Source organism: Ambystoma mexicanum, chromosome 14, assembly GCF_040938575.1.
Source record: "Ambystoma mexicanum isolate Mex_15411 chromosome 14, UKY_AmexF1_1, whole genome shotgun sequence".
NCBI classification, from domain to species: Eukaryota; Metazoa; Chordata; class Amphibia; order Caudata; family Ambystomatidae; genus Ambystoma; species Ambystoma mexicanum.
The window spans coordinates 516,844,096-516,854,972 of record NC_090940.1 but is presented as its reverse complement, the minus strand read 5'-3'; the positions used below and the strand labels follow the sequence as shown (position 1 = coordinate 516,854,972).

The following is a 10,877-nucleotide window of genomic DNA, read 5'->3' as shown; positions in this document are numbered from 1 at the left end:
TAAGGGCTCTCTTCTTGGAGAGACGGTATTGCCAATTATATTATTGCCAATTATTCAGTGATCAGACAGGCGCTTCCATTACTGACAGTCACATAAATCTCAGACCATGGCAGAAACCAGTCTGCTGGTAAATCCTATAGGGATCAGTGGTTGATAACGCAAGTTTACTCCAAAGGGGAGAAATACTGCTCGTTAGTAAAGCCGCCCGCCCACCAAAGTCAAGGGAGATAGACACCCGGTAACATCATGGACACCACACTCTATGAAGCGAGCTGGGCACCCCCATTTCATGATCCTTTTCCCAGGCACAATTTAACTAGCACAAGCAATATTGTTTTAGTAGAGACAGTGCCCCGATCTTGACAGGCTTAACTCGGATTCTCAAATTAAAGTCTAGGCAAATATTTGGTGGTTATGGGGAGGGAAGTCATGGGGGTGGAGGGGGATCATGAAGTAAACATTTTTTTTTTTTTTAAAAAGCACAGTTGTCAATAAACATAAAACAAAAAGTTGTTCCAATAACACTATTTTTATTGCCATTCCTAGACAATACTGTACATTAACACAAAATGTTGTGAGCTTCACTTAGTTAAGAAAATAGAATACAATACATCACTACTATATTTTCCATGCAAAAACAGACCGGCTGAATATTAATAATCGTTGCAGATACATCCATCCTAGCTCGCACAGAATATAACCCTTAACAGAAACATTTTAATGTATGTCATATTTGAAACAAACCAGTCTTCATAGAAGTGGCTTTGTTTTCAGTAGGGGCATGAATTTAAACACCATGCCATATATTTTAATCATCTTTAAAAATTTACACATTTTACAGAAACCAGTTCAGTTTAGTAGACTTCCTCGAGGAAGTTTATAATTTAGTCAACTTCCTCCATTCTGGAGGAATCCTCCTCATCTCCTTCCAAAGGAGGGATATCTTCAGTAGCCTGTGTAGTGTCCTCCATTGGAACATCATCTTCATCAATGCCTGTAGGATGACAAATCAGTGTCAGAAACTATCTTGAGTCACACAACATACAGATATTGGTATAGTTAAACCAAGACAACATATAGTTTCACTGCAGTATGTGCTCACCCCCTCCAATCTGTATATTGACTGCTTGTGCTGTACTAACAGAATTAATAACCGAAATATAGAAAGCCTAACTACTTGCACTGCTGCAAGTCAAATTATCTTTCTTACAGGACATGCAAGGATCACCCACGACCTTAGAAATTGAATGGGAATCATTGCAAAAGCCACAGAACTTACTTGTGGAATGAAAACATCAGTGAGCATGAACACTTATCCTGCACCTTCTGAAACCCAAGTAATAACTTCCGTACAATAATGCTTTAAAAAAGCTTAGCTGTAAGAATACCTAAAAGGAACTTAACCTTATTGCATTGTATAACTTATTTCGAGAAAAGAACTAAACCATTTGGAAAAAAGCCAAGTGTAAATACAGCTGATTACAAAACACAGCTCCATTTATAAAATTACATTATTTATAATTACCTAAGCCAAGCTTAATCATCCTGTAAATTCGGTTAGCGTGCGTTTGTGGATCCTCAAGTGAAAAGCCAGAAGACAAGAGTGCAGTTTCATAAAGTAGAATCACCAAATCCTTAACAGACTTGTCATTTTTATCTGCTTCTGCTTTCTGTCGTAGTGTCTCAATGATGGAATGCTCGGGATTGATTTCCAAGTGCTTCTTTGCGGCCATGTAACCCATTGTAGAATTGTCTCTAAGGGCCTGTGCCTTCATGATTCTTTCCATGTTTGCAGTCCAGCCATATGTGCTTGTCACAATGCAGCACGGCGATTCAACCAACCGATTAGAAACAACTACCTAAAAAAACAGGCCACAAAAAAAGGAGAAAAAGAAAGAATGAGGTTACAATCAATAGTAAATAAAGGCTTTCTTGCATGAGTTGCTTAAGTTACACAGGCAAACTCCAATACCCACTCCCGGGGTTATACAGATTTAAAGGCTTTGATTACTAAGAAACAAGTTTCAAAAATGCATTGACCGAGCTAGGGCCATTTTAAAAATGTAGTGACCCGGTTAGTAAACATTAACCCCATGGTGGCATGGGTAGGTAGATACCCCTGGTCACCACTGTGCAGGACGGGCTCCCATGCTTCTGGTGATTTAGGGCCTTGCAAAAATGCTACTTAATGGGGCAGTGCAACTCGTGCAGACAAGTCGCTAGCTTTCCCCATAGCTGTCATAAATATGAAGGACGACAATTATCACGCATCCCACTACAGGCACGGCTCAGTCCCAAAGATACTACTAAGATGGCAGATTGGCTTCCGCCACTTTGATTAGAAGGAACAAGGCTTCATGGTTAAAGACAGGGATCTAATAGAAGCCCCTGAAAGGCGGGCAATGGAAGTGAAGGGGGTTAAGGGCTGGGACCCCCTATCAGAAAGGAAGTTAAGCATAGGGGCTGAGACCCCTATCAGAAGGGGTTGAACCCATTATGGAAAGAGGAACTCGCAAGGTGCCAGGTGGTACAAATCTGAGAGTAAAGTGGACTAAGCTCCTCTGTAGAAATTAGGCCAAGCACACCAATTGGATCTATCATGAAATGAACTCCAACTTGATCTGCAAATGGACAACAAAGTCTACATGATAGGTATGCTGTTGGGGAGTGGTCACTGCTCACCAACAAACCAGATGTCAGTGACAGACCTCTTAAGACGTAGTGAAAGAGGTGTCCTGAAATCTTGTATGAACCTTTATTTTGGTTGAAATTGGGACTTGCCGATACCTACTCTGTTCATGTGCTTGATTAGATTTCCACACAGTCAGCAAGAATAAACCATCCTTAATGGTGTGGTGGTGGGAGGGGTGGGGGAATTTGTTGGGCCCTGCTATCATTTTGAAGCAGTTAGTGGAAGGGAGGTAGAAGGGCACCCTAAGATGTACTCAAGTGCATGGAATTTGGGGCGGACGTTTGTCATGATCTTAATTACTAGATCTCTGTAAAGAAAAGCTCATGCCCATGATCTGACAGCCAACACACATACCTTTTCTACTTTCTTTTCAAGGATGTCTTTCATCACTTTACACAGACTTTCAAACTTTGCTTTTTTCTCCTCTTGTTTCTTTTTCTCTTCTTCATCTTCAGGAAGTTCCAACCCCTCTTTTGTTACAGACACTAATGTTTTTCCTTCAAATTCTTTAAGTTGCTGAACACAATATTCATCAATAGGTTCGGTCATATAAATAACCTCCAGACCATGTTTTCGCAGTCTTTCCACAAATGCGGAATGTGAAACCTGATCACGGGTTTCGCCTGTGGAAAGAAAGATCAAATTATTAGGTTTCTAAATGAGCATTTTTTTGTAAATGTGTTCACAAAAATCAGTTTCCATCTGCTTTCTTACCAGTGATGTAGTAAATGTGCTTCTGGTTTTCCTTCACACGGGATACATAATCTGCAAGAGACACCATTTCATCACCAGAGGCAGATGTATGAAACCGGAGCAATTCTGATAGCTTCTTACGATTCTGTGAATCCTCATGGATTCCAAGCTGTAAAGTGAAACAGAGACATGCTAAACTTTTCAGTACATCATAAAAATAATGAATACATTTGGCAACAACAGAGTACACATTATGAAGGAAATACTGTCACTTTTGCCATTCTAGGGATGTGCAAACAAGTGTCGTGTAGCACATTAACTGAGCCCAAAAAACCTTATCTAATACCCCCCCACCACCATCATCTGGGGAAAAACAATACATGCTCACACACAAAACATAAGAGCTTGCTGAGTGAGCCGGATTGGGAAATGTAATCCCAGGTTGGTAGCTCTTTGCAGTGACCCATTTCATTATGGAATGTATGTTGTACCATTGCTCATATTCAAGTTTCAAACTAAAAAGTGGCATGTATATGTCCACTAAAAATACCTGCAATTGTAGTTGTGTTATGTTCCATCAAAACTAAACCGACCAAATCTGGAAAGCACAGATTTTCAAAACCAAAGGATATATATAGTAGCACCAAAGGATTTGCTCTGAGGCTTTGGAATTTACAAATCTGGTTGCTAGTATATGCTAGCAACACAACTGATTTTATGTTGGGGAAAACAAGCAGTGTAGTTTGATAAAGTAGTTAATTTGAACGTGATCAGTAGACTGCTAAAATATGTAAAACATTTTTCCTGACATTAGGTCTGCAGATTGTGCGTCCAATGAAAACCCAAAGGCCAAGTAAACGGGCCACTCACAGTTTTATCATTAGTATGGCACTCAAGAAATCTCAGTAAAACTCCAGATTACTAATGTTTGACCTGCATGTTCAGGGAATCACACTTGTGTAGCCATGTGCTTGTTTTTCAAAATCTGTTGTCAACAATAGATTCCACATGTGTTACTACTTAAGGCAAAATTATCCTCTTCTTACCTTGAGGTTTTTGGAGAACTGTTCATAGAACTTTTTATAGTTGTCTTTGTCCTCTGCAAGTTCAGTAAAGAGTTCTAGGCACTTCTTGACAATATTCTTTCTTATCACTTTAAGAATCTTGCTCTGCTGCAACATTTCACGGGATATATTAAGAGGAAGATCTTCTGAGTCCACAATGCCCCTCATGAAGTCTATTGTGCAAAAAGAAAGCAGATTTAGGAAGAGTTTTAAAATAAATGTATAAGTCCACAATATGGAAAGAATCCTATAGCAAATTAAAAAATACTCTTTATATGGGTTACATTTGCTCAATGTGAAAAAAGGGGTTAAGTAGCAATAGCATTTTCTGGCAGATAAAAGTTAACCATTTTACTTAAAAGGACTACAATAGCCTGCGTTCAAAAACTCTTGGTAATTCAAAGTTAACACTTCCAATGGGATTGCGCCATTATAAAACACTAATGTGAATCAGGTCCTTTGTTTTTGCACTCTGCTGCACTATAGGAACCATATAAGTAGGAAGGCAAGAAGGAAAAAATAAAAACAAAATATTAAAAACACACACCAATAATACTTTGACATGGAGACAACTAAGCAGTGGTAATGGACAAGGTGCAGAATTACTGTATGCAGTAATTCCGCCCATCACCAAGTGGACTCCATGTGATAAAGTACAGAAACCCTAAATATGACATTTAACCAGTGAAAATTCACGATTACCCAAAAGTGCAACAGTGCATTCAGTTTAGCTTTGCTAATTCTGCAAAACTTGGATTACAACCTAAGGTATGGCAGACATCAAATAGGCTCATTCCATAACTGAACAATACTAAACTACTGCACGTATAGTGGAAAATTTTACTTACTTAAGTATTCAGGAATCAGCTCTTCACAATTATCCATAATAAACACTCTGCGTACATATAACTTAATATTATTCTTCTTTTTTCGATTCTCAAACAGGTCGAATGGAGCCCGTCTTGGAGCAAAAAGTAGAGCCCGGAACTCCAACTGGCCCTCAACAGAAAAGTGCTGCAAGAAACCAGACATAAAAAAAAAACCCATGACCATTCAGGTGTAGGTTGTGCTTAAATCTGTAGTTTACAGAATACTGTGATGAATGGTTATAGCAAGATTCATGGTAATTTGGGGTTTCACGCACACAACATATGGGCCATCATTCCGAGGTTGGTGCTAATCATAGCGCTGTTAGCGCCATGTCTAGCACCAATACCGGTACCGCCACGGACTTGGTGGTATGGGGACTTACCAGTCTATTCTGACCTTTGCGGGACCAGTAAATCACCATTTGAAAAGCCATTCCCCATTCCCATTTGAGCCCCCATGGAAGGCGTCAATAACAGTACCGCAAATTGCGGTACCGTTATTGACCCCGGTATCCCTTTGTGGGTCTCGTCCATAACGGAGGGACCTCGGAATAGGGCACAAAGGGTTTACCAGCACTGGTGTCATTACCGGTGTCCGGTATCCCTTGCACCCATGTCGTAATGACCACCATGGTATTAGTTGGGGACATCACATTGGTGTACCCTATACACCTTGCATAGCAACTTAAAATATACTTTGGTTAAGCAAATCAATCACAAAGCATCAGGTTATTTTAGAATAATGCTTTGCAGTCAATAACAAACAGCATATTTGCTTACCTTAACTGCCAAATGGTCCTCCCAGTCATTAGTTAGGCTTTTGTAAAACTCGCCATACTCCTCATTTGTAATATCATCTGGGTTCCTGGTCCAAATAGGCTTGGTTTTGTTGAGTTCCTCTTGATCAATGTATTTTTCCTTGATCTTTTTAGTCTTCTTTTTGTTTCCAGGCTTCTTTTCATCCTCTTCATCATCAGAGCCAACATCTTCAATCTTTGGTTTTTCCTCAGATTTCTCTTGCTCTTCTTTATTTTCTTTTTCTTCTTCGGCTTCTGCTTCATCATCACTGACCTCTTTATCACGCTCCTTTTCCATCTAACAAGAAATATTCGTCTTAGTAAATTTACCATCCCAAAACAAATGTGCGTAGTGTGGTTTCAGGCTCCTTGAGGACAGGGAAGAGGGATACTCTATTTGATGTGTGCATGTCACTTATTAGCAGTAGGCTGGAAGTTAGTAAAGGACAGCAAGGCATAAAGCACCGGTGAGGGTTGGGGGGGGGGGTTAGTTCTTAGCAGTAAGCCCAAGGGACAAGCAAATGAACACAATTTACCTCGGGAATTGCAAGACTACACCTCAAGCCACATCCAATAACTGCGAGAACCCTAAAACTTGATAGGTCCCAGTGTCCGAACCTTAACGTGTTTAATGAGCCTATGGGACGAGAGGAAAGTTCTATGCGGACACCACCAATTAACCCAGGGGGTTAATAAAAATGGTTTGAATCAAAATGTCTGTTCTGAAAGATTATACTTACAAAAAGTGTAATTGGATAGCCTATGAATTGAGAATGTTTCTTGACAATTTCTTTAATTCGCCTTTCCTCCAAGTATTCTGTTTGATCTTCCTTTAAGTGTAGGATAACCTTGGTACCACGGCCCAGAGGTTCCCCTAAAAATAAAAGATTAGCTTTTAACACTGGCTAAACTGAAAGGAGCAAAGTATGCTACGCTATTAAGTAATGAGTCTTAAGAACACTGTCCATTGCTTTGAACGCTCATGCTTGCCTCGAGTACCGAACAAGAGGTTAAGAAATGTAGCTGCTGAAAACAAATACATTCTCGTGATGTGACAAAAGCAAATTGCGAGTGTGTATCTTTATCAAATGCAATTTATAAAATGCAAAAGGCCACCAGATAGTCACAACACGAAACGGAGCGTGGACAAATGTAGCAAACGACCAATGGTGAGTGAACAAGTGCAGCCAACTCTGAGGGGCTTTTATTTTCGTTCCATAGACAATCCATTTAATAATACAGGGTTGGCTGTCCTGCATTGTATTGAACGAGACAGTACCAAACTTAGGGGCTAAATCGACCAAAATGAAATTGGGGCTTAAAGTCTTCTTGCATTGCACGGCAGACTCTCGACAACAGACTGCAGAAAGATCATAGGTCTTGGTAAGCACTACAGGAAGTGCTAGAACCATCAAAAGAACACATATGGCAAATAGCAGCTCTGTAATACTCACCGATATCGGTTCGGACAGTGAAAGATCCACCCGCTGATGACTCCCATGCATACTGCTCGTCGTCATTGTGTTTGGTGATCACAATCACCTTCTCAGCCACCAGATAAGCCGAATAGAAACCAACTCCAAACTGACCAATCATGGAAATATCGGCACCTGCCTGTAACGCCTCCATGAAAGCCTTAGTTCCGGATTTTGCAATTGTACCCAGATTGTTGATTAGATCGGCTTTGGTCATACCAATGCCAGTATCTATAATAGTTAGCGTGCGCTCTTGTTTATTTGGTATAAGTTCAATCTTCAAATCCTTTCCAGAATCCAGCTTGCTTGGATCAGTTAAGCTCTCATAGCGAATTTTATCCAGTGCCTACACAAAAACGAGCAATAGAAATTAATTACCAAGAATAAAAGCAAAAATAAAAAATGGAAAAAACACACACAGTAAGAACATGTCACTTTTAGAAATACTTACATCCGATGAGTTGGAAATGAGCTCCCTCATAAAAATCTCTTTGTTGGAATAGAACGTGTTGATGATCAAGGACATCAGCTGAGCAATTTCGGCCTGAAAGGCAAAGGTTTCCACTTCCTCCTCCATTGGCAGGACCGTCTTACTTTCTTCAGGCATCCTAAACGACAAAGAAAAAAATCCCAAAAGTAGGCAAAATGCCACTATAGATTTACAAAGCAAAACTACACCAACAGTGCAGAAGAGGAGGCCAAGGGTACAACAAGTGATTGATTCCATGTTTAATTTGGTCTAAGAACGCTGAAAGCGTATCCTACATGCCAGAAATAGTGCCAGGAGGGGGGCGCAGCCGTTAGCCTTTTACTCACCCTGCACAGGCTAGCCCCAATGGCCGAACCCCTTCACTATCTGCAACCTTCCCCGTTTGAGTCTGGCTGTGCTTTTTAAGAGATCACCTGACAAGTAATGGCTTAATTGCTTCCATAAACGAACCCTGGTGTACTAAAACCACCTACCAAGTCTAACTTCAGCCACGAGGTGTATATGCAGTTTGTGTCCTTGCACAATTAATTCCTGTTAAGAACGTGCTTTCGGAAGGCCAACAATTGTGGATCTTGTTTATGCTGTTAGTGGGTGTTTTTGTTAGACCCTACCCTTGGGGCATCGGAGCGCACTATTCGCCGGCTTTTGCATTTGTATGGGGGCCAGGTGGTGCCATTATGGCGGCGACTGGAAAAAATATCAACTGCCACACCTAGATAAAAGTTTTGCTTTTAAAGAAAATACGGTACTCTTTGGGCCCACTAAAATGAACTCGAGTAAGAGCTGGTGCAACCAAGCAACTCCTTCAGCCTTTAACGCCATGTGCTTTCCGTGAAAATCAAAGCCCCAAGAGCTCATTGATGGCCGCTGCTAGCTATACACATCTGCATCAATAAAGACGAAAACTGCCCCTGCCGGACCGTGCCCATGGTTTCTGATACATGTACAAATGTTAACGTATCTGCAGATGATCTCAAGCACGATCGCAACCAACTCGGTCAAGTCAAAAAGGACGCCTATCAGCTTCTTTTGAGCGCCTTTTAGGCGCTGCACTGCCGAGGCTTCATTATTAAGGGAATGCCCCTTGTCTATACCAATTAGACAGACCCCCCCCCCATAGTTACTTATACCGCTGTAGTTGCCAGGCACACTTTCCTTAACCACCAGCCTATAGCATAGCTCAAGGTGCACCCACTCCACAGCCCAAAAACATCAATGCATATCAAACTGATCGGGGGCGATCGCCCATTCCTCCCCTTCGCTGCAGGCGTCCTTGGCAGAGGTGCAAGCCCCTTACATACTCTGTCTGCCCGAGTGCTAGCGGAGTTGCTCTTCCCTCATGGACACCCCACGGGTTGCCAGAAAAGCACCATTACCCCAGTCGCATTCTTCACCCAAGAACATGTAAAAACACACGCAGTAGTTAAGGCTGTCATACCCCGTGTTTTCAATGACAAACCGAATTGCTTAGCTCATCGGGGTGTAACTCCCCTGGCCTAACAGGGGAGTGCGCCTTGACCCACGACTCTCCCTTATTGTGTAAGGCGAGGCTCATGTTTTATTCGTTACATTTACCCACAGAGGCGCAAACATGCAGCGTGGACCTTAGAGGCTATTCTGCGTATGCTATCCCGGGAGAGGCCTCTTCCCACATAACCATGGCATGGCCACGCACGCACCCAGGACACGCACACATCAGAGTGCATGTTGGCCCGCAATCAGCCCCCAAAAAATAATACAGGTGTCATATCACTTATGTGCAACTCCCCCCAACACCCCACTCGGTGTCCACACATTTGACCTAACTAATCAAACCTATCCTTGCCGTGCCTCACCTGAATCCAAATAGAGGTGTCCGATGTAGATGGCTCCTAGTAAGAAAATACTCGGCTGTAGATCCTCGTAAGGGTTTTCTCCGGCTGCTTCTCGTGAAAAGCTGCCGAGGGTTCGCACTGCTTGTTATGGGCGGCTTCTTTTTTTGTAAAAATATCTTTATTTATGGGCGGCTTCTGTGAGGCAAGTCCTCTCGCTTCGTGGTATCCGTTTGAGACTGCAGAGGGCGGTCCAGCTCTTCCTTATATAAACAGCACCGTCTTCTGGAAAGCTCCAACCGCCGCCCAGCGCGAGGGCGCTCTGGAAGTCGCTAGAAGCTGGAAGCTTCCAGTACCTTCACGTTGCCCGGCCTCCGCCCGCTTTGGCGTTACGCAATCTCTGTCCCAGCCTATCAGAGACGCTCAATACTTCAGAAGGCGGTACCACCTTGCGAAACCGGTCGCAATTTCCAGTCAGTACGGACGCGGGAAACGTCGCCCGAAGACCATTATTGATATTGTGTCGCGTTTTTTTTTTTTAATGTTTGGTAACATTGTATTGAGCTTTTGCAAAGGCAAGACGAAGGAGGCCCTGTTCCCCCAGATTACATTAGCAAACAAACGTATGGGTATCACGGGGTGAAATGGGGGAAGAGTTCGCTGGTATCCACGGACATTCTACAATTCATCAATTGAAGGGTGGCATTCATATTACGCATAACTGTGCAAAACGCTTGAACCAGGGAGTACTAACACAATTCCCTACTACATTTTCCTTACTATATGTATTATTTATTTTACACATTCCCAATATGCTTGTATTGAGGTTTTGCAAAGGAACGACGAAGGTCCTGTTGCCTCATTGCATTTAGAGCAAACAAACGTAACCGGGTGAAATGGGGGAAGAGTTAGCTGGTATAGATGGGATGCATCAATTGAAGGCTGAAATTCATATTACGCATAACTAAGCAAAAAGCTTGAGCCAG

The 10,877-nt window shown here is 42.1% G+C and overlaps 1 protein-coding gene across 1 annotated transcript; it reads right to left on the bottom strand.

The window, feature by feature from the left end:
* Positions 1 to 510: 510 nt before the first annotated feature.
* HSP90AA1 (heat shock protein 90 alpha family class A member 1) lies at positions 511 to 10,250 on the bottom strand. Its single transcript, XM_069637756.1, has 11 exons — positions 9,916 to 10,250; positions 8,042 to 8,198; positions 7,570 to 7,936; positions 6,856 to 6,989; positions 6,099 to 6,413; positions 5,298 to 5,463; positions 4,432 to 4,622; positions 3,407 to 3,554; positions 3,047 to 3,315; positions 1,526 to 1,859; positions 511 to 994 (listed from the first exon to the last, which is right to left on the bottom strand). The coding sequence occupies exons 2-11, from the start codon at positions 8,195 to 8,197 to the stop codon at positions 885 to 887; spliced, it is 2,190 nt and encodes a 729-aa protein (XP_069493857.1). The 5' UTR covers position 8,198; positions 9,916 to 10,250; the 3' UTR covers positions 511 to 884.
* Positions 10,251 to 10,877: the final 627 nt, after the last annotated feature.